Source organism: Carcharodon carcharias, chromosome 32, assembly GCF_017639515.1.
Source record: "Carcharodon carcharias isolate sCarCar2 chromosome 32, sCarCar2.pri, whole genome shotgun sequence".
NCBI lineage: Eukaryota > Metazoa > Chordata > Chondrichthyes > Lamniformes > Lamnidae > Carcharodon > Carcharodon carcharias.
In genome coordinates, this window is record NC_054498.1 from 21,371,659 (window position 1) to 21,397,267 (window position 25,609).

Genomic DNA, 25,609 nt, shown 5'->3' on the forward strand with positions numbered 1-25,609 from the left:
TATAAACTGCTCAAGTAACTGGTTCAGATGAACTATCTGCCCTAAAGATGACCTGGGAGCTTGAAGGTAATGCCCTTGTCCTAAGCGGTGGAGGTTGTGGATTTGAGAGGTGCTGTTTTGAGCCCAGGAGAGAACTTCCAGGCAATTACCTATAAAAGAGAAGAAAACATGTTATAATATTACATAAAAAGATTCATAACAACAAAATAAGAATAATATGTAAAACATGCTTTTTTTGAAATAATTTGTATCATTTTGTAGAAAATTGAAATCAGCCCACGTAAAATAATTGTTGCGTAAGTGGATTACTATTTGAGCCATAAATAAACAAAGTTGCTACTAAAAGAAATGAAATTTCAGAACTACAATTTGGAATTTGGATCATGGCAAATGTAATGAACTAAGATCTTTGAGTTGTCCATTTTGTGTTGTCATATTGTAATGCATAAGATAGCGGAAGTCCCTTAATAAAGCATCCATTCATGAATGCAGTTGTAAGGAAGTTTTATATGCATGCTGGTTTTTCCTGTTGATGTACATTTCTGAAGTTAAGGAAACTTTCAGGTCTCTGCCACTGGCATTAACTGAAAGAAATTCTACCAAGCCAATATTTTGATTTAGAAATATGCTTTTTTCCCTACAGAAACGGTTAAGGGTACCTGCTGGTTGCAACACATTGGTGGACAATGCGAAATAAACATCAATGGTGCCACATTAAAGTCCCAGTGCTGCTCAACATTGGGTGCTGCATGGGGAAGTCCATGTATTCCTTGTAAAATAGGTAATCATGTTTCTAATAGACACCATTCGATTAGAATAGTTTACTTTGCATTGAGATTATTTATATTCCACTCGTGTTAATAGTGTCATCACCGGAATCTTGAACTTTTTTCTGGGAGTTTATACTGTAGTACTATGTCACATACGTTGTTAAGGTACAGATAATTCCTATTACCCCCATTTCTAGACAAAAAAACAGGAGAAGACAGCAAGCAGAGAAATTACATTCACGTAGGAATGCAAGAAAAATGATAAGGTCACTAAAGCAAAGGCACATGGGAATTGGTCAGATACTTGAACTTTCTTTAATTAAATGATAGACTATTGAGAGAAAGAACACCTAAATAAATGATAAAACAAAAGCAAGGTGGGAGTGGAGGGGTGGGGGGGGAACAAAGATAAGGCTATTGGATTACAACTCATGATCCACATCTGTTTTTTAAGTTATGCCATCTACAGTTGACATTCACATATCTCAGGCAGACTTGGTAAATTTTGATTACTTAATGCTTACAGCAGCACATTTGCTTCATTAACAGTTTTCAGCACGGGATTTACTTTGGTCAGAGAATTAGGAAGCCCTAGCTACTAGAGTGTGAGTATGTGTGTGTGAGAGAGAAAGGGGGTGAGTGTGTGTGTGAGAGAGAGAGGGTGAGTGTGTGTGTGAGAGAGAGGGTGAGTGTGTGTGTGAGAGAGAGGGTGAGTGTGTGTGTGTGTGAGAGAGAGGGTGAGTGTGTGTGTGTGAGAGAGAGGGTGAGTGTGTGTGTGTGAGAGAGAGGGTGAGTGTGTGTGTGTGAGAGAGAGGGTGAGTGTGTGTGTGTGAGAGAGAGGGTGAGTGTGTGTGTGTGAGAGAGAGGGTGAGTGTGTGTGTGAGAGAGAGGGTGAGTGTGTGTGTGAGAGAGAGGGTGAGTGTGTGTGTGAGAGGGAGAGGTTGAGTGTGTGTGTGAGAGAGAGGTGAGTGTGTATGTGTGAAAGAGGGGGTGAGTGTGTGTAAGAGGGAGGGTGAAGATGTGCGTGTGAGAGTGTGCGTGTGAGAGAGAGTGTGCGTGTGAGAGAGTGTGCGTGTGAGAGAGTGTGCGTGTGAGAGAGAGGGTGTGTTGAGCGAGGTCGTGTGTGTGAGAGAGAGAGAGGGTGTGTTGAGCGAGGTCGTGTGTGTGAGAGAGAGAGAGGGTGTGTTGAGCAAGGTCGTGTGTGAGAGAGAGAGAGGGCGCGTGTGTGTGAGAGAGAGAGAGGGCGCGTGTGTGTGAGAGAGAGGGCGCGTGTGTGTGAGAGAGAGGGCGCGTGTGTGTGAGAGAGGGCGCGTGTGTGTGAGAGAGAGAGGGCCTGTGTGTGAGAGAGAGAGAGGGCGCGTGTGTGAGAGAGAGGCACGTGTATGTGAGAGAGAGAGAGGGCGCGTGTGTGTGAGAGAGAGAGGGCGCGTGTGTGTGAGAGAGAGAGAAGGCGCGTGTGTGTGAGAGAGAGGGCGCGTGTGTGTGAGAGAGAGAGAGGGCGCGTGTGTGTGAGAGAGAGAGAGGGCGCGTGTGTGTGAGAGAGAGAGAGGGCGCGTGTGTGTGAGAGAGAGAGAGGGCGCGTGTGTGTGAGAGAGAGAGAGGGCGCGTGTGTGTGAGAGAGAGAGAGGGCGCGTGTGTGTGAGAGAGAGAGAGGGCGCGTGTGTGTGAGAGAGAGAGAGGGCGCGTGTTTGTGAGAGAGAGGGCGCGTGTTTGTGAGAGAGAGGGCGCGTGTTTGTGAGAGAGAGGGCGCGTGTGTGTGAGTGAGAGAGGGCGCGTGTGTGTGAGTGAGAGAGGGCGCGTGTGTGTGAGTGAGAGAGGGCGCGTGTGTGTGAGTGAGAGAGGGCGCGTGTGTGTGAGAGAGAGAGAGGGTGTGTTGAGCGAGGTCGTGTATGGGTGAGAGAGAGAGAGGGCGCGTCTGTGTGAGAGAGAGGGCGCGTCTGTGTGAGAGAGAGAGGGCGCGTGTGTGTGAGAGAGGGCGCGTGTGTGTGTGAGAGAGAGAGCGCGTGTGTGTGTGAGAGAGAGAGGGCACGTGTGTGTGAGAGAGGGCACGTGTGTGTGAGAGAGGGCGCGTGTATGAGAGAGAGAGGGTGTGTTGAGCGAGGTCGTGTGTGTGTGTGAGAGAGAGAGGTCGCGTGTGTGAGAGAGAGAGGTCGCGTGTGTGAGAGAGAGAGGTCGCGTGTGTGAGAGAGAGAGGTCGCGTGTGTGAGAGAGGTCGCGTGTGTGAGAGAGAGAGGTCGCGTGTGTGAGAGAGGTCGCGTGTGTGAGAGAAGGGGGTCGTGTGAGAGAGAGAGGTCGCGTGTGTGAGAGAGGTCGCGTGTGTGAGAGAGAGAGGGCGCGTGTGTGAGAGAGAGAGGGCGCGTGTGTGTGAGAGAGAGAGAGATGGCGCGTGTGTGTGAGAGAGAGAGATGGCGCGTGTGTGTGAGAGAGAGAGATGGCGCGTGTGTGTGAGAGAGAGAGATGGCGCGTGTGTGTGAGAGAGAGAGATGGCGCGTGTGTGTGAGAGAGAGAGATGGCGCGTGTGTGAGAGAGAGGGCGCGTGTGAGAGAGAGAGAGGGCGCGTGTGTGAGAGAGAGATGGCGCGTGTGTGAGAGAGAGATGGCGCGTGTGTGAGAGAGAGATGGCGCGTGTGTGAGAGAGAGAGAGGGCGCGTGTGTGTGAGAGAGAGAGAGGGCGCGTGTGTGTGAGAGAGAGAGAGGGCGCGTGTGTGTGAGAGAGAGAGAGGGCGCGTGTGTGTGAGAGAGAGAGAGGGCGCGTGTGTGTGTGTGAGAGAGGGCGCGTGTGTGTGTGTGAGAGAGGGCGCGTGTGTGTGTGTGAGAGAGGGCGCGTGTGTGTGTGTGAGAGAGGGCGCGTGTGTGTGTGTGAGAGAGGGCGCGTGTGTGTGAGAGAGGGCGCGTGTGTGTGAGAGAGGGCGCGTGTGTGTGAGAGAGAGAGAGGGCCTGTGTGTGAGAGAGAGGGCGCGTGTGTGAGAGAGAGGGCGCGTGTGTGTGAGAGAGAGAGAGGGCCTGTGTGTGAGAGAGAGGGCGCGTGTGTGAGAGAGAGGGCACGTGTGTGTGTGAGAGAGAGAGCGCGTGTGTGTGAGAGAGAGAGAGGGCGCGTGTGTGTGAGAGAGAGAGAGGGTGTGTTGAGCGAGGTCGTGTATGTGTGAGAGAGGGAGGTCCTGAGTGTGAGAGAGGGAGGTCCTGTGTGTGAGAGAGAGAGGTCGCGTGTGTGAGAGAGAGAGGTCGCGTGTGTGAGAGAGAGAGGTCGCGTGTGTGAGAGAGAGAGGTCGCGTGTGTGAGAGAGAGAGGTCGCGTGTGTGAGAGAGAGAGGTCGCGTGTGTGAGAGAGAGAGGTCGCGTGTGTGAGAGAGAGGTCGCGTGTGTGTGAGAGAGAGGGTGCGTCTGTGTGAGAGAGAGGGCGCGTCTGTGTGAGAGAGAGAGGGCGCGTGTGTGTGAGAGAGAGGGCGCGTGTGTGTGAGAGAGAGCGCGTGTGTGTGAGAGAGAGAGCGCGTGTGTGTGAGAGAGAGAGCACGTGTGTGTGAGAGAGAGGGCACGTGTGTGTGAGAGAGAGAGAGAGGGCGCGTGTGTGAGAGAGAGAGAGGGTGTGTTGAGCGAGGTCACGTGTGTGTGAGAGAAAGAGGTCGCGTGTGTGAGAGAGAGGTCGCGTGTGTGAGAGAGGTCGCATGTGTGAAAGAGAAGGCGCGTGTGTGTGAGAGAGAGAGAGATGGCGCGTGTGTGTGAGAGAGAGATGGCGCGTGTGTGAGAGAAAGAGGGCGCGTGTGTGAGAGAGAGGGCGCGTGTGTGAGAGAGAGGGCGCGTGTGTGAGAGAGATGGCGCGTGTGTGAGAGAGAGGGCGCGTGTGTGTGAGAGAGATGGCGCGTGTGTGTGAGAGAGAGAGGGCGCGTGTGTGTGAGAGAGAGAGGGCGCGTGTGTGTGAGAGAGAGAGGGCGCGTGTGTGTGAGAGAGAGAGGGCGCGTGTGTGTGAGAGAGAGAGGTCGCGTGTGTGAGAGAGGGGGCTCGCGTGTGTGTGAGAGAGAGAGGGCGCGTGTGTGTGAGAGAGAGAGGGCGCGTGTGTGTGAGAGAGAGAGGGCGCGTGTGTGTGAGAGAGAGAGGGCGCGTGTGTGTGAGAGAGAGAGGTCGCGTGTGTGAGAGAGGGGGCTCGCGTGTGTGAGAGAGGGGGGTCGCGTGTGTAAGAGAGAGAGGTCGCGTGTGTGAAAGAGAGAGGGCGCGTGTGTGTGAGAGAGAGAGAGAGGGCGCGTGTGTGTGAGAGAGAGAGAGATGGCGCGTGTGTGAGAGAGAGAGGGCGCGTGTGTGAGAGAGGGCGCGTGTGTGAGAGAGAGAGGGCGCGTGTGTGAGAGAGAGAGGGCGCGTGTGAGAGAGAGGGCGCGTATGTGAGAGAGAGATGGCGCATGTGTGAGAGAGAGGGCGCGTGTGTGTGAGAGAGAGATGGCGCGTGTGTGTGAGAGAGGGCGCGTGTGTGTGTGAGAGAGAGAGAGGGCGCGTGTGTGTGGGAGAGGGCACGTGTGTGTGTGAGGTCGCGTGTGTGTGAGAGAGAGAGAGGGCCTGTGTGTGTGTGAGAGAGGGCCTGTGTGTGTGAGAGAGAGGGCGCGTGTGTGAGAGAGAGGTCGCGTGTGTGTGAGAGAGTGGGCACGTGTGTGAGAGAGAGAGGGCGCGTGTGTGTGTGAGAGAGAGAGGGCGCGTGTGTGTGAGAGAGGGCGCGTGTGTGTGAGAGAGGGCGCGTGTGTGTGAGAGAGAGAGGGCGCGTGTGTGTGAGAGAGAGAGGGCGCGTGTGTGTGAGAGAGAGGGCGCGTGTGTGTGAGAGAGAGAGAGGGCGCGTGTGTGTGAGAGAAGAGAGGGCGCGTGTGTGTGAGAGAGAGAGAGAGAGGGCACGTGTGTGAGAGAGAGAGAGGGTGTGTTGAGCGAGGTCGCGTGTGTGAGAGAGAGAGGTCGCGTGTGTGAGAGAGAGGTCGCGTGTGTGTGAGAGAGAGAGGTCGCGTGTGTGAGAGAGAGAGAGGGCACGTGTGTGTGAGAGAGAGAGGTCGCGTGTGTGAGAGAGAGAGGTCGCGTGTGTGAGAGAAAGAGGTCACGTGTGTGAGAGAGAGAGGTCGCGTCTGTGAGAGAGGGGGGTCGCGTGTGTGAGAGAGAGAGGTCGCGTGTGTGAGAGAGGTCGCGTGTGTGAAAGAGAGATGGCGCATGTGTGAGGGAGAGAGAGAGGGCGCGTGTGTGAGAGAGAGAGGGCGCGTGTGTGAGAGAGAGAGGGCGCCTGTGTGTGAGAGAGAGAGAGGGCGCGTGTGTGTGTGAGAGAGGGCGCAGATGTGTGAGAGAGAGAGAGGGCGCGTGTGTGTGAGAGAGAGAGAGAGAGAGAGGGCGCGTGTGTGTGAGAGAGGGAGGGCGCGTGTGTGTGAGAGAGAGAGAGGGCGCGTGTGTGTGAGAGAGAGAGAGGGCGCGTGTGTGTGAGAGAGAGAGAGGGCGCGTGTGTGTGAGAGAGAGAGGGCACGTGTGAGTGAGAGAGGGCGCGTGTGTGTGAGAGAGAGAGGGCACGTGTGTGAGAGAGAGAGGGTGTGTTGAGCGAGGTCGTGTGTGTGTGTGTGTGAGAGAGAGAGGTCCCCTGTGTGAGAGAGAGGGGCCCCGTGTGTGAGAGAGAGAGGTCGCGTGTGTGAGAGAGGGAGGTCCCGTGTGTGAGAGAGCGAGGTCGCGTGTGAGAGAGAGCGAGGTCGCGTGTGAGAGAGAGCGAGGTCGCGTGTGAGAGAGAGCGAGGTCGCGTGTGAGAGAGAGAGAGGTCGCGTGTGTGAGAGAGGGGGGTCGCGTGTGTGAGAGAGGTCGCGTGTGTGAGAGAGGTCGCGTGTGTGTGAGAGAGAGAGAGGTGGCGTGTGTGTGTGAGAGAGAGGTCGCGTGTGTGTGTGAGAGAGAGAGGTCGCGTGTGTGTGAGAGAGAGAGGGCGCGTGTGTGTGAGAGAGAGGGCGTGTGTGTGTGTGAGAGAGAGTGGGCGCGTGTGTGTGTGAGAGAGAGGGCGCGTGTGTGTGAGAGAGAGGGCGCGTGTGTGTGAGAGAGAGGGCGCGTGTGTGTGAGAGAGAGGGGGCGCGTGTGTGTGAGAGAGATGGCGCGTGTGTGTGAGAGAGAGGGGTCGCGTGTGTGAGAGAGAGAGGTGTGTGAGAGTGAGGTCATGTGTGTGAGAGAGGTCGCGTGTCTGAGAGAGAGAGGTCGCGTGTGTGAGAGAGGTCGCGTGTGTGAGAGAGAGGTCGCGTGTGTGTGAGAGAGAGAGAGGTCGCGTGTGTGTGTGAGAGAGAGGGCGCGTGTGTGTGAGAGAGAGAAAGAGGGCGCGTGTGTGTGAGAGAGAGGGCGTGTGTGTGTGAGAGAGAGAGGGCGCGTGTGTGTGTGAGAGAGGGGGCGCGTGTGTGTGTGAGAGAGGGGGCGCGTGTGTGTGAGAGACAGGGCGCGTGTGTGTGAGAGAGAGAGAGGGCGCGTGTTTGAGAGAGAGAGAGGGTGTGTTGAGCGAAGTCGCGTGTGTGAGAGAGGTCGCGTGTGTGAGAGAGAGGTCGCGTGTGTGTGAGAGAGAGAGAGGGCGCGTGTGTGTGAGAGAGAGAGGGCGCGTGTGTGTGTGAGAGAGAGAGAGGGCGCGTGTGTGTGAGAGAGAGAGAGGGCGCGTGTGTGTGAGAGAGAGAGGGCGCGTGTGTGTGAGAGAGAGAGAGGACGCGTGTTTGTGAGAGAGAGGGCGCGTGTTTGTGAGAGAGAGGGCGCGTGTTTGTGAGAGAGAGGGCGCGTGTTTGTGAGAGAGAGGGCGCGTGTGTGTGAGTGAGAGAGGGCGCGTGTGTGTGAGTGAGAGAGGGCGCGTGTGTGTGAGTGAGAGAGGGCGCGTGTGTGTGAGTGAGAGAGGGCGCGTGTGTGTGAGAGAGAGAGAGGGTGTGTTGAGCGAGGTCGTGTATGTGTGAGAGAGAGGGCGCGTCTGTGTGAGAGAGAGGGCGCGTCTGTGTGAGAGAGAGAGGGCGCGTGTGTGTGAGAGAGGGCGCGTGTGTGTGTGTGAGAGGGCGCGTGTGTGTGTGAGAGAGAGAGCGCGTGTGTGTGTGAGAGAGAGAGAGGGCACGTGTGTGTGAGAGAGGGCGCGTGTATGAGAGAGAGAGAGAGGGTGTGTTGAGCGAGGTCGTGTGTGTGTGAGAGAGAGAGGTCGCGTGTGTGAGAGAGAGGTCGCGTGTGTGAGAGAGAGAGGTCGCGTGTGTGAGAGAGAGAGGTCGCGTGTGTGAGAGAAGGGGGTCGTGTGAGAGAGAGAGGTCGCGTGTGTGAGAGAGAGAGGTCGCGTGTGTGAGAGAGAGAGGGCGCGTGTGTGTGAGAGAGAGAGAGATGGCGCGTGTGTGTGAGAGAGAGAGATGGCGCGTGTGTGAGAGAGAGAGATGGCGCGTGTGTGAGAGAGAGGGCGCGTGTGTGAGAGAGGGCGCGTGTGTGTGAGAGAGAGATGGCGCGTGTGTGAGAGAGAGATGGCGCGTGTGTGAGAGAGAGATGGCGCGTGTGTGAGAGAGAGAGGGCGCGTGTGTGTGAGAGAGGGCGCGTGTGTGTGTGTGAGAGAGGGCGCGTGTGTGTGTGTGAGAGAGGGCGCGTGTGTGTGTGTGAGAGAGGGCGCGTGTGTGTGTGTGAGAGAGGGCGCGTGTGTGTGTGTGTGAGAGGGCGCGTGTGTGTGAGAGAGGGCGCGTGTGTGTGAGAGAGAGAGAGGGCACGTGTGTGTGAGAGGGCCTGTGTGTGAGAGAGAGGGCGCGTGTGTGAGAGAGAGGGCACGTGTGTGTGTGAGAGAGAGAGGTCGCGTGTGTGTGAGAGAGAGAGAGCGCGTGTGTGTGAGAGAGAGAGAGGGCGCGTGTGTGTGAGAGAGAGAGAGGGCGCGTGTGTGTGAGAGAGAGAGAGGGTGTGTTGAGCGAGGTCGTGTATGTGTGAGAGAGGGAGGTCCTGTGTGTGAGAGAGAGAGGTCGCGTGTGTGAGAGAGAGAGGTCGCGTGTGTGAGAGAGAGAGGTCGCGTGTGTGAGAGAGAGAGGTCGCGTGTGTGAGAGAGAGAGGTCGCGTGTGTGAGAGAGGTCGCGTGTGTGAGAGAGAGAGGTCGCGTGTGTGAGAGAGAGAGGTCGCGTGTGTGAGAGAGAGAGGTCGCGTGTGTGTGAGAGAGAGAGAGGGTGCGTCTGTGTGAGAGAGAGGGCGCGTCTGTGTGAGAGAGAGGGCGCGTGTGTGTGAGAGAGAGGGCGTGTGTGTGTGAGAGAGAGCGCGCTTGTGTGTGAGAGAGAGCGCGCGTGTGTGTGAGAGAGAGGGCACGTGTGTGTGAGAGAGAGGGCGCGTGTGTGAGAGAGAGAGAGGGTGTGTTGAGCGAGGTCACGTGTGTGTGAGAGAAAGAGGTCGCGTGTGTGAGAGAGAGGTCGCGTGTGTGAGAGAGAGGTCGCGTGTGTGAGAGAGAGGTCGCGTGTGTGAGAGAGGTCGCATGTGTGAAAGAGAAGGTGCGTGTGTGTGAGAGAGAGAGAGAGATGGCGCGTGTGTGTGAGAGAGAGATGGCGCGTGTGTGAGAGAAAGAGGGCGCGTGTGTGAGAGAGAGGGCGCGTGTGTGAGAGAGATGGCGCGTGTGTGAGAGAGAGGGCGCGTGTGTGTGAGAGAGATGGCGCGTGTGTGTGAGAGAGAGAGGGCGCGTGTGTGTGAGAGAGAGAGGGCGCGTGTGTGTGAGAGAGAGAGGGCGTGTGTGTGAGAGAGAGAGGGCGCGTGTGTGTGAGAGAGGGCGCGTGTGTGTGAGAGAGAGAGGGCGCGTGTGTGTGAGAGAGAGAGGGCGCGTGTGTGTGAGAGAGAGAGGGCGCGTGTGTGTGAGAGAGAGAGGGCGCGTGTGTGTGAGAGAGAGGGCGCGTGTGTGTGAGAGAGAGGGCGCGTGTGTGTGAGAGAGAGGGCGCGTGTGTGTGAGAGAGAGCGCGCGTGTGTGTGAGAGAGAGGGCACGTGTGTGTGAGAGAGAGAGAGGGCGCGTGTGTGAGAGAGAGATAGGGTGTGTTGAGCGAGGTCACGTGTGTGTGAGAGAAAGAGGTCGCGTGTGTGAGAGAGAGGTCGCGTGTGTGAGAGAGAGGTCGCGTGTGTGAGAGAGGTCGCATGTGTGAAAGAGAAGGCGCGTGTGTGTGAGAGAGAGAGAGATGGCGCGTGTGTGTGTGAGAGAGAGATGGCGCGTGTGTGAGAGAGAGAGGGCGCGTGTGTGAGAGAAAGAGGGCGCGTGTGTGAGAGAGAGGGCGCGTGTGTGAGAGAGATGGCGCGTGTGTGAGAGAGAGGGCGCGTGTGTGTGAGAGAGATGGCGCGTGTGTGTGAGAGAGAGAGGGCGCGTGTGTGTGAGAGAGAGAGGGCGCGTGTGTGTGAGAGAGAGAGGGCGCGTGTGTGTGAGAGAGAGGGCGCGTGTGTGTGAGAGAGAGAGAGAGAGGGCCTGTGTGTGTGAGAGAGAGGGCCTGTGTGTGTGAGAGAGTGGGCCTGTGTGTGTGAGAGAGAGGGCCTGTGTGTGTGAGAGAGAGGGCGCGTGTGTGAGAGGGCACGTGTGTGTGTGTGAGAGAAAGAGGTCGCGTGTGTGAGAGAGAGAGGTCGCGTGTGTGAGAGAGGGGGGTCGCGTGTGTGAGAGAGGGGGGTCGCGTGTGTAAGAGAGAGAGGTCGCGTGTGTGAAAGAGAGAGGGCGCGTGTGTGTGAGAGAGAGAGAGGGCGCGTGTGTGTGAGAGAGAGAGAGATGGCGCGTGTGAGAGAGAGAGGGCGCGTGTGTGAGAGAGAGAGGGCGCGTGTGAGAGAGAGGGCGCGTATGTGAGAGAGAGATGGCGCATGTGTGAGAGAGAGGGCGCGTGTGTGTGAGAGAGATGGCGCGTGTGTGTGAGAGAGGGCGCGTGTGTGTGAGAGAGAGAGAGGGCGCGTGTGTGTGAGAGAGGGCGCGTGTGTGTGAGAGAGGTCGCGTGTGTGTGAGAGAGAGAGAGGGCCTGTGTGTGTGAGAGAGAGGGCCTGTGTGTGTGAGAGAGAGGGCGCGTGTGTGAGAGAGAGGTCGCGTGTGTGTGAGAGAGAGAGTGGGCACGTGTGTGAGAGAGAGAGGGCGCGTGTGTGTGTGAGAGAGAGAGGGCGCGTGTGTGTGAGAGAGGGCGCGTGTGTGTGAGAGAGAGGGCGCGTGTGTGTGAGAGAGAGAGGGCGTGTGTGTGTGAGAGAGAGGGCGCGTGTGTGTGAGAGAGAGAGAGGGCGCGTGTGTGTGAGAAAAGAGAGGGCGCGTGTGTGTGAGAGAGAGAGAGAGAGGGCACGTGTGTGAGAGAGAGAGAGGGTGCGTGTGTGTGTGAGAGAGGGCGCAGATGTGTGAGAGAGAGAGAGGGCGCGTGTGTGTGAGAGAGAGAGAGAGGGCGCGTGTGTGTGAGAGAGGGAGGGCGCGTGTGTGTGAGAGAGAGAGAGGGCGCGTGTGTGTGAGAGAGAGAGAGGGCGCGTGTGAGTGAGAGAGAGAGGGCGCGTGTGTGTGAGAGAGAGAGGGCGCGTGTGTGTGAGAGAGAGAGGGCGCGTGTGTGTGTGAGAGAGAGAGAGGGCGCGTGTGTGTGAGAGAGAGAGGGCGCGTGTGTGTGAGAGAGAGAGGGCGCGTGTGTGTGAGAGAGAGAGGGCGCGTGTGTGTGTGAGAGAGAGAGAGGGCGCGTGTGTGTGAGAGAGAGAGAGGGCGCGTGTTTGTGAGAGAGAGGGCGCGTGTTTGTGAGAGAGGGCGCGTGTGTGTGAGTGAGAGAGGGCGCGTGTGTGTGAGTGAGAGAGGGCGCGTGTGTGTGAGTGAGAGAGGGCGCGTGTGTGTGAGAGAGAGAGAGGTTGTGTTGAGCGAGGTCGTGTATGTGTGTGAGAGAGAGGGCGCGTCTGTGTGAGAGAGAGGGCGCGTCTGTGTGAGAGAGAGAGGGCGCGTGTGTGTGAGAGAGGGCGCGTGTGTGTGTGAGAGAGAGAGCGCGTGTGTGTGTGAGAGAGAGAGAGGGCACGTGTGTGTGAGAGAGGGCGCGTGTATGAGAGAGAGAGAGAGGGTGTGTTGAGCGAGGTCGTGTGTGTGTGAGAGAGAGAGGTCGCGTGTGTGAGAGAGAGGTCGCGTGTGTGAGAGAGAGAGGTCGCGTGTGTGAGAGAGAGAGGTCGCGTGTGTGAGAGAGAGAGGTCGCGTGTGTGAGAGAGAGGTCGCGTGTGTGAGAGAAGGGGGTCGTGTGAGAGAGAGAAGTCGCGTGTGTGAGAGAGAGAGGTCGCGTGTGTGAGAGAGAGAGAGATGGCGCGTGTGTGTGAGAGAGAGAGATGGCGCGTGTGTGAGAGGGCGCGTGTGTGAGAGAGAGGGCGCGTGTGTGAGAGAGAGATGGCGCGTGTGTGAGAGAGAGATGGCGCGTGTGTGAGAGAGAGATGGCGCGTGTGTGAGAGAGAGAGAGGGCGCGTGTGTGTGAGAGAGAGGGCGCGTGTGTGTGTGTGAGAGAGGGCGCGTGTGTGTGTGTGAGAGAGGGCGCGTGTGTGTGTGTGAGAGAGGGCGCGTGTGTGTGTGTGAGAGAGGGCGCGTGTGTGTGTGTGTGAGAGGGCGCGTGTGTGTGAGAGAGGGCGCGTGTGTGTGAGAGAGAGAGAGGGCACGTGTGTGTGAGAGAGAGGGCCTGTGTGTGAGAGAGAGGACGCGTGTGTGAGAGAGAGGGCACGTGTGTGTGTGAGAGGGAGAGGTCGCGTGTATGTGAGAGAGAGAGAGCGCGTGTATGTGAGAGAGAGAGAGCGCGTGTGTGTGAGAGAGAGAGGGCGCGTGTGTGTGAGAGAGAGAGAGGGTGTGTTGAGCGAGGTCGTGTATGTGTGAGAGAGGGAGGTCCTGTGTGTGAGAGAGAGAGGTCGCGTGTGTGAGAGAGGTCGCGTGTGTGAGAGAGAGAGGTCGCGTGTGTGAGAGAGAGAGGTCGCGTGTGTGAGAGAGAGGTCGCGTGTGTGAGAGAGAGAGGTCGCGTGTGTGAGAGAGAGAGGTCGCGTGTGTGAGAGAGAGAGGTCGCGTGTGTGTGAGAGAGAGGGTGCGTGTGTGTGAGAGAGTGAGAGGGTGCGTCTGTGTGAGAGAGAGGGCGCGTCTGTGTGAGAGAGAGAGAGAGATGGCGCGTGTGTGTGAGAGAGATGGCGCGTGTGTGAGAGAGAGAGGGCGCGTGTGTGAGAGAAAGAGGGCGCGTGTGTGAGAGAGAGGGCGCGTGTGTGAGAGAGATGGCGCGTGTGTGAGAGAGAGGGCGCGTGTGTGTGAGAGAGATGGCGCGTGTGTGTGAGAGAGAGGGCGCGTGTGTGTGAGAGAGAGAGGGCGCGTGTGTGTGAGAGAGAGAGGGCGTGTGTGTGAGAGAGAGAGGGCGCGTGTGTGTGAGAGAGGGCGCGTGTGTGTGAGAGAGAGAGGGCGCGTGTGTGTGAGAGAGAGAGGGCGCGTGTGTGTGAGAGAGGGCGCGTGTGTGTGAGAGAGAGGGCGCGTGTGTGTGAGAGAGAGAGGGCGCGTGTGTGTGAGAGAGAGGGCACGTGTGTGTGAGAGAGAGAGAGGGCGCGTGTGTGAGAGAGAGAGAGGGTGTGTTGAGCGAGGTCACGTGTGTGTGAGAGAAAGAGGTCGCGTGTGTGAGAGAGAGGTCGCGTGTGTGAGAGGTCGCGTGTGTGAGAGAGAGGTCGCGTGTGTGAGAGAGGTCGCATGTGTGAAAGAGAAGGCGCGTGTGTGTGAGAGAGAGAGAGATGGCGCGTGTGTGTGAGAGAGAGATGGCGCGTGTGTGAGAGAGAGAGGGCACGTGTGTGAGAGAAAGAGGGCGCGTGTGTGTGAGAGAGAGAGGGCGCGTGTGTGTGAGAGAGAGAGGGCGCGTGTGTGTGAGAGAGAGAGGGCGCGTGTGTGTGAGAGAGAGAGGGCGCGTGTGTGTGAGAGAGAGAGGGCGCGTGTGTGTGAGAGGGCGCGTGTGTGTGAGAGAGAGGGAGGGCCTGTGTGTGTGAGAGAGAGGGCCTGTGTGTGTGAGAGAGAGGGCCTGTGTGTGTGAGAGAGAGGGCGCGTGTGTGAGAGGGCACGTGTGTGTGTGTGAAAGAGGTCGCGTGTGTGAGAGAGAGAGGTCGCGTGTGTGAGAGAGGGGGGTCGCGTGTGTGAGAGAGGGGGGTCGCGTGTGTAAGAGAGAGGTCGCGTGTGTGAAAGAGAGAGGGCGCGTGTGTGTGAGAGAGAGAGAGAGGGCGCGTGTGTGTGAGAGAGAGAGATGGCGCGTGTGTGAGAGAGAGAGGGCGCGTGTGTGAGAGAGAGGGCGCGTGTGTGAGAGAGAGAGGGCGCGTGTGTGAGAGAGAGAGGGCGCGTGTGAGAGAGAGGGCGCGTATGTGAGAGAGAGATGGCGCATGTGTGAGAGAGAGGCGCGTGTGTGTGAGAGAGAGATGGCGCGTGTGTGTGAGAGAGGGCGCGTGTGTGTGAGAGAGAGAGAGGGCGCGTGTGTGTGAGAGAGGGCGCGTGTGTGTGAGAGAGGTCGCGTGTGTGTGAGAGAGAGAGAGGGCCTGTGTGTGTGTGAGAGAGGGCCTGTGTGTGTGAGAGAGAGGGCGCGTGTGTGAGAGAGAGGTCGCGTGTGTGTGAGAGAGTGGGCACGTGTGTGAGAGAGAGAGGGCGCGTGTGTGTGTGAGAGAGAGAGGGCGCGTGTGTGTGAGAGAGGGCGCGTGTGTGAGAGAGAGAGGGCGCGTGTGTGTGAGAGAGAGAGGGCGCGTGTGTGTGAGAGAGAGAGAGGGCGCGTGTGTGTGAGAGAAGAGAGGGCGCGTGTGTGTGAGAGAGAGAGAGAGAGGGCACGTGTGTGAGAGAGAGAGAGGGTGTGTTGAGCGAGGTCGCGTGTGTGAGAGAGGTCGCGTGTGTGAGAGAGAGAGGTCGCGTGTGTGAGAGAGAGGTCGCGTGTGTGTGAGAGAGAGGTCGCGTGTGTGAGAGAGAGAGGGCACGTGTGTGTGAGAGAGAGAGGTCGCGTGTGTGAGAGAGAGGTCGCGTGTGTGAGAGAAAGAGGTCACGTGTGTGAGAGAGAGAGGTCGCGTCTGTGAGAGAGGGGGGTCGCGTGTGTGAGAGAGAGAGGGCGCGTGTGTGAGAGAGAGAGAGAGGGCGCGTGTGTGAGAGAGAGAGGGCGCGTGTGTGAGAGAGAGAGGGCGCGTGTGTGAGAGAGAGAGGGCGCCTGTGTGTGAGAGAGAGAGGGCGCGTGTGTGTGTGAGAGAGGGCGCAGATGTGTGAGAGAGAGAGAGGGCGCGTGTGTGTGAGAGAGAGAGAGAGGGCGCGTGTGTGTGAGAGAGGGAGGGCGCGTGTGTGTGAGAGAGAGGTCGCGTGTGTGAGAGAGAGAGGGCACGTGTGTGTGAGAGAGAGAGGTCGCGTGTGTGAGAGAGAGGTCGCGTGTGTGAGAGAGAGGTCGCGTGTGTGAGAGAAAGAGGTCACGTGTGTGAGAGAGAGAGGTCGCGTCTGTGAGAGAGGGTGGTCGCGTGTGTGAGAGAGAGAGGGCGCGTGTGTGAGAGAGAGAGATGGCGCGTGTGTGAGAGAGAGAGGGCGCGTGTGTGAGAGAGAGAGGGCGCCTGTGTGTGAGAGAGGGCGCGTGTGTGTGTGAGAGAGGGCGCAGATGTGTGAGAGAGAGAGAGGGCGCGTGTGTGTGAGAGAGAGAGAGAGAGAGGGCGCGTGTGTGTGAGAGAGGGAGGGCGCGTGTGTGTGAGAGAGAGAGAGGGCGCGTGTGTGTGAGAGAGAGAGAGGGCGCGTGTGTGTGAGAGAGAGAGAGGGCGCGTGTGTGTGAGAGAGAGAGAGGGCGCGTGTGTGTGAGAGAGAGGGCGCGTGTGTGAGAGAGAGAGGGTGTGTTGAGCGAGGTCGTGTGTGTGTGTGTGTGAGAGAGAGAGGTCCCCTGTGTGAGAGAGAGGGGCCCTGTGTGTGAGAGAGAGAGGTCGCGTGTGTGAGAGAGGGAGGTCCCGTGTGTGAGAGAGCGAGGTCGCGTGTGAGAGAGAGAGAGGTCGCGTGTGTGAGAGAGGTCGCGTGTGTGAGAGAGGGGGGTCGCGTGTGTGAGAGAGGTCGCGTGTGTGAGAGAGAGGTCGCGTGTGTGTGAGAGAGAGAGAGGTGGCGTGTGTGTGTGAGAGAGAGAGGTCGCGTGTGTGTGTGAGAGAGAGAGGTCGCGTGTGTGTGTGAGAGAGAGAGGTCGCGTGTGTGTGAGAGAGAGAAAGAGGGCGCGTGTGTGTGAGAGAGAGGGCGTGTGTGTGTGTGAGAGAGAGAGGGCGCGTGTGTGTGTGAGAGAGAGGGCGCGTGTGTGTGAGAGAGAGGGCGCGTGTGTGTGAGAGAGAGAGGGCGCGTGTGTGTGAGAGAGAGGGCGCGTGTGTGTGAGAGAGAGAGGGCGCATGTGTGTGAGAGAGAGAGGGCGCGTGTGTGTGAGAGAGGGCACGTGTGTGTGAGAGAGATGGCGCGTGTGTGTGAGAGAGAGGGGTCGCGTGTGTGAGAGAGAGAGGTGTGTGTGAGAGAGAGAGGTCGTGTGTGTGAGAGAGGTCGCGTGTCTGAGAGAGAGAGGTCGCGTGTGTGAGAGAGGTCGCGTGAGAGAGAGAGAGGTCGCGTGTGTGTGTGAGAGAGAGGGCGCGTGTGTGTGAGAGAGAGAAAGAGGGCGCGTGTGTGTGAGAGAGAGAAAGAGGGCGCGTGTGTGTGAGAGAGAGGGCGTGTGTGTGTGAGAGAGAGGGCGTGTGTGTGTGAGAGAGAGAGGGCGCGTGTGTGTGTGAGAGAGGGGGCGCGTGTGTGTGAGAGAGGGGGCGCGTGTGTGTGAGAGACAGGGCGCGTGTGTGTGAGAGAGAGAGAGGGCGCGTGTGTGTGAGAGAGAGAGAGGGCGCGTGTGTGTGAGAGAGAGAGAGGGCGCGTGTGTGTGAGAGAGAGAGAGGGCGCGTGTGTGAGAGAGAGGGCGCGTGTGTGAGAGAGAGGGCGCGTGTGTGTGAGAGAGAGAGGGCCTGTGTGTGTGAGAGAGAGGGCACGTGTGTGTGTGAGAGAGAGAGGTCGCGTGTGTGTGAGAGAGAGAGGTCGCGTGTGTGTGAGAGAGAGAGTGGGCACGTGTGTGTGAGAGAGGGCGCGTGTGTGTGTGAGAGAGAGAGGGCGCGTGTGTGTGAGAGAGAGGGCGCCTGTGTGTGAGAGAGAGGGCGTGTGTGTGTGAGAGAGAGGGCGCGTGTGTGTGAGAGAGAGAGAGGGCGCGTGTGTGTGAGAGAAGAGAGGGCGCGTGTGTGTGAGAGAGAGAGAGGGCGCGTGTTTGAGAGAGAGAGAGGGTGTGTTGAGCGAAGTCGCGTGTGTGAGAGAGGTCGCGTGTGTGAGAGAGAGGTCGCGTGTGTGTGAGAGAGAGGTCGCGTGTGTGAGAGAGAGAGAGGGCACGTGTGTGTGAGAGAGAGAGGTCGCGTGTGTGAGAGAGAGAGGTCGCGTGTGTGAGAGAGAGAGGTCGCGTGTGTGAGAGAGAGAGGTCGCGTGTGTGAGAGAGAGAGGTCGCGTCTGTGAGAGAGGGGGGTCGCGTGTGTGAGAGAGAGAGGTCGCGTGTGTGAGAGAGAGAGAGAGGTCGCGTGTGTGAGAGAGAGGGCGCGTGTGTGAGAGAGAGAGGGCGCCTGTGTGAGAGAGAGAAAGGGCGCGTGTGTGTGTGTGAAGAGGGCGCAGGTGTGTGAGAGAGAGAGGGCGCGTGTGTGTGAGAGAGAGGGCGCGTGTGTGTGAGAGAGGGAGGGCGCGTGTGTGTGAGAGAGAAAGAGGGCGCGTGTGTGTGAGAGAGAGAGAGGGCGCGTGTGTGTGTGAGAGAGAGAGGGCGCGTGTGTGTGAGAGAGAGGGCGCGTGTGTGTGAGAGAGAGAGGGCGCGTGTGTGAGAGAGAGAGGGTGTGTTGAGCGAGGTCGTGTGTGTGTGTGAGAGAGAGAGGTCCCCTGTGTGAGAGAGAGGGGTCCCGTGTGTGAGAGAGAGAGGTCGCGTGTGTGAGAGAGGGAGGTCCCGTGTGTGAGAGAGAGAGGTCGCGCGTGTGAGAGAGAGAGGTCGCGCGTGTGAGAGAGAGAGGTCGCGTGTGTGAGAGAGAGAGGTCGCGTGTGTGAGAGAGAGAGGTCGCGTGTGTGAGAGAGAGAGGTCGCGTGTGAGGGGGGTCGCGTGTGTGAGAGAGGGGGCGTGTGTGAGGGAGAGAGGTCGCGTGTGTGAGAGGTCGCGTGTGTGAGAGGTGGCGTGTGTGAGAGAGGTCGCGTGTGTGTGTGAGAGAGAGAGGTCGCGTGTGTGTGTGAGAGAGAGAGGGCGCGTGTGAGAGAGAGAGAGGGCGTGTGTGTGTGAGAGAGAGAGGGCGCGTGTGTGAGAGAGGTCGCGTGTGTGTGTGAGAGAGAGAGGTCGCGTGTGTGTGAGAGAGAGAGGGCGCGTGTGAGTGAGAGAGAGAGGGCGCGTGTGTGTGAGAGAGAGAGGGCGCGTGTGTGAGAGAGAGAGGGTGTGTTGAGCGAGGTCGTGTGTGTGTGTGAGAGAGAGAGGTCCCCTGTGTGAGAGAGAGGGGTCCCGTGTGTGAGAGAGAGAGGTCGCGTGTGTGAGAGAGGTCGCGTGTGTGAGAGAGAGAGGTCGCGTGTGTGAGAGAGGGAGGTCCCGTGTGTGAGAGAGAGAGGTCGCGCGTGTGAGAGAGAGAGGTCGCGCGTGTGAGAGAGAGAGGTCGCGCGTGTGAGAGAGAGAGGTCGCGTGTGTGAGAGAGAGAAGTCGTGTGTGTGAGAGAGAGAGGTCGCGTGTGTGAGAGAGAGAGGTCGCGTGTGTGAGGGGGGTCGCGTGTGTGAGAGAGGGGGCGTGTGTGAGGGAGAGAGGTCGCGTGTGTGAGAGAGGTCGCGTGTGTGAGAGAGGTCGCGTGTGTGAGAGAGGTCGCGTGTGTGAGAGAGGTCGCGTGTGTGTGTGAGAGAGAGAGGTTGCGTGTGTGTGTGAGAGAGAGAGGTCGCGTGTGAGTGAGAGAGAGAGGGCGCGTGTGTGTGAGAGAGAGAGGGCGCGTGTGTGAGAGAGGTCGCGTGTGTGTGTGAGAGAGAGAGGTCGCGTGTGTGTGAGAGAGAGGGCGCGTGTGAGTGAGAGAGAGAGGGCGCGTGTGAGTGAGAGAGAGAGGGCGCGTGTGTGTGAGAGAGAGAGGGCGCGTGTGTGTGAGAGAGAGAGGGCGTGTGTGTGACAGAGAGAGGGTGTGTTGAGCGAGGTCGTGTGTGTGTGTGAGAGAGAGAGGTCCCCTGTGTGAGAGAGAGGGGTCCCGTGTGTGAGAGAGAGAGGTCGCGTGTGTGAGAGAGAGAGGTCGCGTGTGTGAGAGAGGGAGGTCCCGTGTGTGAGAGAGAGAGGTCGCGCGTGTGAGAGAGAGAGGTCGCGTGTGTGAGAGAGAGAGGTCGCGTGTGTGAGAGAGAGAGGTCGCGTGTGTGAGAGAGAGAGGTCGTGTGTGTGAGAGAGAGAGGTCGCGTGTGTGAGAGAGAGAGGTCGCGTGTGTGAGGGGGGTCGCGTGTGTGAGAGAGGGGGCGCGTGTGAGGGAGAGAGGTCGCGTGTGTGAGAGAGGTCGCGTGTGTGTGTGAGAGAGAGAGGTCGCGTGTGTGTGTGAGAGAGAGAGGTCGCGTGTGTGTGTGAGAGAGAGAGGTCGCGTGTGTGTGTGAGAGAGAGAGGTCGCGTGTGTGTGTGAGAGAGAGGTCGCGTGTGTGTGTGAGAGAGAGAGGTCGCGTGTATGTGAGAGAGAGAAAGAGGGCGCGTGTGTGTGAGAGAGAGAAAGAGGGCGCGTGTGTGTGAGAGAGAGGGCGTGTGTGTGTGAGAGAGAGGGCGCGTGTGTGTGTGAGAGAGAGGGCGCGTGTGTGTGAGAGAGAGAGGGCGCGTGAGTGTGAGAGAGAGCGCGCGTGTGTGTGAGAGAGAGGTCGCGTGTGTGAGAGAGAGAGGTCGCGTGTGTGAGAGAGAGGTCGCGTGTGTGAGAGAGGTCGCGTGTGTGAGAGAGGTCGCGTGTGTGAGAGAGAGAGGTCGCGTGTGTGAGAGAGGGGGCGCGTGTGTGTGAGAGAGGGCGCGTGTGTGTGAGAGAGAGGGTGCATGTGTGTGAGAGAGAGAGGGCGCGTGTGTGTGAGAGAGAGAGGGCGCGTGTGTGTGAGAGAGAGAGGGCGCGTGTGTGTGAGAGAGGGCGCGTGTGTGTGAGAGAGGGCGCGTGTGTGTGAGAGAGGTCGCGTGTGTGTGAGAGAGAGAGTGGGCACGTGTGTGTGAGAGAGAGGGCGCGTGTGTGTGTGAGAGAGAGAGGGCGCGTGTGTGAGAGGGCGCATGTGTGTGAGAGAGAGAGGGCGCGTGTGTGTGTGTGAGAGAGAGGGCGCGTGTGTGTGAGAGAGAGAGAGAGGGCGCGTGTGTGTGAGAGAAGAGAGGGCGCGTGTGTGTGAGAGAGAGAGAGAGGGCGCGTGTTTGAGAGAGAGAGAGGGTGTGTTGAGCGAGGTCGCGTGTGTGAGAGAGAGGTCGCGTGTGTGAGAGAGAGGGGTCCCGTGTGTGAGAGAGAGAGGTCGCGTGTGTGAGAGAGGGAGGTCGCGTGTGAGAGAGAGAGGTCGCGTGTGTGAGAGAGAGGTCGTGTGTGTGTGTGAGAGAGAGAGAGGTCGTGTGTGTGTGAGAGAGAGAGAGGGCGCGTGCGTGTGAGAGAGAGAGAGGGCGCGTGCGTGTGAGAGAGTGAGGGCGCGTGCGTGTGAGAGAGAGAGGGCGCGTGCGTGTGAGAGAGAGAGGGCGCGTGCGTGTGAGAGAGATAGAGGGCGCGTGTGTGTGAGAGAGAGAGAGGGCGCGTGTGTGTGAGAGAGAGAGAGGGCGCGTGTGTGAGAGAGAGAGAGAGGGCGCGTGTGTGAGAGAGAGAGAGAGGGCGCGTGTGTGAGAGAGAGAGAGGGCGCGTCTGTGTGAGAGAGAGAGGGCGCGTGTGTGAGAGAGAGAGAGGGTGTGTTGAGCGAGGTCGTGTGTGTGTGAGAGAGAGAGGTCGCGTGGGTGAGAGAGGTCACGTGTGTGAGAGAGAGTCGCGTGTGTGAGAGAGAGTCGCGTGTGTGAGAGAGAGTCGCGTGTGTGAGAGAGAGAGGTCGCGTGTGTGTGAGAGAGAGAGACAGGTCGCGTGTGTGTGAGAGAGAGGGTGCATGTATGTGAGAGAGAGAGAGATGGCGCGTGTGTGTGAGAGAGAGAGAGGGCGTGTGTGTGTGAGAGAGAGAGAGAGGGCGCGTGTGTGTGAGAGAGAGAGAGGGCGCGTGTGTGAGAGAGGGAGGTTCCGTGTGTGAGAGAGGTCGCGTGTGTGAGAGAGAGGTCGCGTGTGTGAGAGAGAGAGGTCGCGTGTGTGAGAGAGAGGTCGCGTGTGTGAGAGAGAGAGGTCGCGTGTGTGAGAGAGGGGGGTCGCGTGTGTGAGAGAGGGGGGTCGCGTGTGTGAGAGAGGGGGGTCGCGTGTGTGAGAGAGGGGGGTCGCGTGTGTGAGAGAGAGATGGCGCGTGTGTGTGAGAGAGAGAGATGGCGCGTGTGTGTGAGAGAGAGAGATGGCGCATGTGTGTGAGAGAGAGAGGGCGCGTGTGTGAGAGAGAGAGGGCGCGTGTGTGAGAGAGGGCGCGTGTGTGAGAGAGAGAGGGCGCGTGTGTGAGAGAGAGAGGGCGCGTGTGTGTGAGAGAGAGGGCGCGTGTGTGTGAGAGAGAGGGCGCGTGTGTGTGAGAGAGAGAGAGGGCGCGTGTGTGTGAGAGAGAGGGCGCGTGTGTGTGAGAGAGAGGGTGCGTGTGTGTGAGAGAGAGAGAGGGCGCGTGTGTGAGAGAGAGAGAGGGTGTGTTGAGCGAGGTCGTGTGTGTGTGTGAGAGAGAGAGAGGGCACGTGTGTGTGAGAGAGAGAGGGCGCGTGTGTGTGAGAGAGAGAGAGGGCGCGTGTGTGTGAGAGAGAGAGAGGGCGTGTGTGTGTGAGAGAGAGAGGGCGCATGTGTGTGAGAGAGAGGGCGCGTGTGTGTGAGAGAGAGAGAGGGCGCGTGTGTGTGAGAGAGAGAGAGGGCGCATGTGTGAGAGAGAGGGCGCGTGTGTATGAGAGCGAGAGAGAGAGGGCGCGTGTGTGAGAGAGAGAGAGGGTGTGTTGAGCGAGGTCGTGTGTGTGTGAGAGAGAGAGGTCGCGTGTGAGAGAGAGAGTCGCGTGTGTGAGAGAGAGAGGTCGCGTGTGTGTGAGAGAGAGAGAGGTCGCGTGTGTGTGAGAGAGAGAGAGGGCGCGTGTATGTGAGAGAGAGGGCGCGTGTGTGTGAGAGAGTGAGAGGGCGCGTGTGTGTGAGAGAGTGAGAGGGCGCGTGTGTGTGAGAGAGAGAGAGGGCGCGTGTGTGAGAGAGAGGGTGTGTTGAGCGAGGTCGCGTGTGTGTGAGAGAGAGGTCGCGTGTGAGAGAGAGAGTCACGTGTGTGAGAGAGAGAGGTCGCGTGTGTGTGAGAGAGAGAGAGGTCGCGTGTGTGTGAGAGAGAGAGGGCGCATGTGTGTGTGAGAGAGAGAGAGGGCGCGTGCGTGTGAGAGAGAGAGAGGGCGCGTGCGTGTGAGAGAGAGAGAGGGCGCGTGCGTGTGAGAGAGAGAGGGCGCGTGCGTGTGAGAGAGAGGGCGCGTGCGTGTGAGAGAGAGAGAGGGCGCGTGCGTGTGAGAGAGAGAGAGGGCGCGTGTGTGAGAGAGAGAGGGCACGTGTGTGAGAGAGAGAGAGAGAGGGCGCGTGTGTGAGAGAGAGAGAGAGGGCGCGTGTGTGAGAGAGAGAGAGAGGGCGCGTGTGTGAGAGAGAGAGGGCGCGTGTGTGTGAGAGAGAGAGAGGGCGCGTGTGTGAGAGAGAGAGGGTGTGTTGAGCGAGGTCGTGTGTGTGTGAGAGAGGTCGCGTGTGTGAGAGAGGTCACGTGTGTGAGAGAGAGAGTCGCGTGTGTGAGAGAGAGGTCGCGTGTGTGTGAGAGAGAGAGAGGTCGCGTGTGTGTGAGAGAGAGAGAGGTCGCGTGTGTGTGAGAGAGGGTGCATGTGTGTGAGAGAGAGGGAGATGGCGCGTGTGTGTGAGAGAGAGAGGGCGTGTGTGTGTGAGAGAGAGAGAGGGCGCGTGTGTGTGAGAGAGAGAGAGGGCGCGTGTGTGTGAGAGAGAGAGAGGGCGCGTGTGTGTGAGAGAGAGAGGGCGCGTGTGTGTGAGAGAGAGAGAGAGGGCGCGTGTGTGTGAGAGAGAGAGAGAGGGCGCGTGTGTGTGAGAGAGAGAGGGCGCGTGTGTGTGAGAGAGAGAGAGGGCGCGTGTGTGTGAGAGAGAGAGAGGGCGCGTGTGTGTGAGAGAGAGAGGGCGCGTGTGTGTGTGAGAGAGAGAGAGGGCGCGTGTGTGAGAGAGAGAGGGCGCGTGTGTGAGAGAGAGAGGGCGCGTGTGTGAGAGAGAGAGGGCGCGTGTGTGAGAGAGAGGGCGCGTGTGTGAGGGAGAGAGAGAGGGCGCGTGTGTGTGAGAGAGAGAGAGGGCGCGTGTGTGTGAGAGAGAGAGAGGGCGCGTGTGTGAGAGAGAGATGGCGCGTGTGTGAGAGAGAGAGGGCGCGTGTGTGTGAGAGAGAGAGGGCGCGTGTGTGTGAGAGAGAGAGGGCGCGTGTGTGTGAGAGAGAGAGAGGGCGCGTGTGTGTGAGAGAGAGAGAGGGCGCGTGTGTGTGAGAGAGAGAGAGGGCGCGTGTGTGTGAGAGAGAGAGAGGGCGCGTGTGTGTGAGAGAGAGAGAGGGCGCGTGTGTGTGAGAGAGAGAGAGGGCGCGTGTGTGTGAGAGAGAGAGAGAGGGCGCGTGTGTGTGAGAGAGAGAGAGGGCGCGTGTGTGTATGAGGGAGAGAGGGCGCGTGTGTGTGTGAGAGAGAGAGGGCGCATGTGTCAGAGAGAGAGGGCGCATGTGTGAGAGAGAGAGGGCGCGTGTGTGTGAGAGAGAGAGGGCGCGTGTGTGTGAGAGAGTGAGAGGGCGCGTGTGTGTGAGAGAGTGAGAGGGCGCGTGTGTGTGAGAGAGAGAGAGGGCGCGTGTGTGTGAGAGAGAGAGAGCGCGTGTGTGTGAGAGAGAGGGCGCGTGTGTGAGAGAGAGAGAGAGGGCGCGTGTGTGTGAGAGAGAGAGAGGGCGCGTGTGTGTGAGAGAGAGAGGGCGCGTGTGTGAGAGAGAGAGGGTGTGTTGAGCGAGGTCGTGTGTGTGAGAGAGAGAGGTCCCCTGTGTGAGAGAGAGGGGTCCCGTGTGAGAGAGAGAGGTCGCGTGTGTGAGAGAGGGAGGTCCCGTGTGTGAGAGAGCGAGGTCGCGTGTGAGAGAGAGAGGTCGCGTGTGTGAGAGAGAGAGGTCGTGTGTGTGTGAGAGAGAGAGAGGTCGTGTGTGTGTGTGAGAGAGAGAGAGGGCGCGTGTGTGAGAGAGAGAGAGGGCGCGTGTGTGAGAGAGAGAGAGGGCGCGTGCGTGTGAGAGCGAGAGAGGGCGCGTGCGTGTGAGAGAGAGAGGGCGCGTGTGTGAGAGAGAGAGAGGGTGTGTTGAGCGAGGTCGTGTGTGTGTGAGAGAGAGAGGTCGCGTGGGTGAGAGAGGTCGCGTGGGTGAGAGAGGGAGTCGCGTGTGTGAGAGAGAGAGGTCGCGTGTGTGTGAGAGAGAGAGAGGTCGCGTGTGTGTGAGAGAGAGAGAGGTCGCGTGTGTGTGAGAGAGAGAGAGGTCGCGTGTGTGTGAGAGAGAGAGGGCGTGTGTGTGTGAGAGAGAGAGAGGGCGCGTGTGTGTGAGAGAGAGAGAGGGCGCGTGTGTGAGTGAGGGAGGTTCCGTGTGTGAGAGCGGTCGTGTGTGTGAGAGAGGTCGCGTGTGTGAGAGAGAGAGGTCGCGTGTGTGAGAGAGAGAGGTCGCGTGTGTGAGAGAGAGAGATCGCGTGTGTGAGAGAGAGAGGTCGCGTGTGTGAGAGAGGTGGGTCGCGTGTGTGAGAGAGGGGGGTCGCGTGTGTGAGAGAGGGGGGTCGCGTGTGTGAGAGAGAGAGAGATGGCGCGTGTGTGTGAGAGAGAGAGAGATGGCGCGTGTGTGTGAGAGAGAGAGAGGGCGCGTGTGTGAGAGAGAGAGGGCGCGTGTGTGAGAGAGAGAGGGCGCGTGTGTGAGAGAGAGAGGGCGCGTGTGTGAGAGAGGTCGCGTGTGTGTGAGAGAGAGAGAGGTCGCGTGTGTGTGAGAGAGAGAGAGGGCGCGTGTGTGAGAGAGAGAGAGGGTGTGTTGAGCGAGGTCGTGTGTGTGTGAGAGAGAGAGGTCGCGTGTGAGAGAGAGTCGCGTGTGAGAGAGAGTCGCGTGTGAGAGAGTCGCGTGTGTGAGCGAGGTCGCGTGTGTGTGAGAGAGAGAGAGGTCGCGTGTATGTGAGAGAGAGAGAGGGCGCGTGTATGTGAGAGAGAGGGTGCGTGTGTGTGAGAGAGTGAGAGGGCACGTGTGTGTGAGAGAGAGGGCACGTGTGTGTGAGAGAGAGGGCACGTGTGTGTGAGAGAGAGGGTGCGTGTGTGTGAGAGAGAGAGAGGGCACGTGTGTGTGAGAGAGAGGGTGTGTTGAGCGAGGTCGCGTGTGTGTGAGAGAGAGGTCGCGTGTGAGAGAGAGAGTCACGTGTGTGAGAGAGAGAGGTCGCGTGTGTGTGAGAGAGAGAGGTCACGTGTGTGTGAGAGAGAGAGAGAGGGCGTGTGTGTGTGTGAGAGAGAGAGAGGGCGCGTGTGTGTGTGAGAGAGAGAGGGCGCGTGTGTGTGTGAGAGAGAGGGCGCGTGCGTGTGAGAGAGAGAGGGCGCGTGCGTGTGAGAGAGAGAGAGGGCGCGTGTGTGTGAGAGAGAGAGGGCGCGTGTGTGAGAGACAGAGGGCGCGTGTGTGAGAGAGAGAGAGAGGGCGCGTGTGTGAGAGAGAGAGAGGGCGCGTGTGTGAGAGAGAGAGGGCGCGTGTGTGAGAGAGAGAGGGCGCGTGTGTGTGAGAGAGAGAGAGGGCGCGTGTGTGAGAGAGAGAGAGGGTGTGTTGAGTGAGGTCGTGTGTGTGTGAGAGAGTGAGGTCGCGTGTGT

General features: G+C 59.1%; 1 protein-coding gene across 1 annotated transcript in view; it reads left to right on the plus strand.

The window, feature by feature from the left end:
- Positions 1-25,609, plus strand: part of LOC121272136 (fibrillin-1-like) — a 639,088-nt gene that overhangs the window by 409,012 nt on the left and 204,467 nt on the right. The window contains exon 21 of the mRNA XM_041178628.1: positions 644-781. Coding sequence (XP_041034562.1) covers positions 644-781 — 138 coding nt within the window. The remainder of the gene's footprint in view (positions 1-643; positions 782-25,609) is intronic.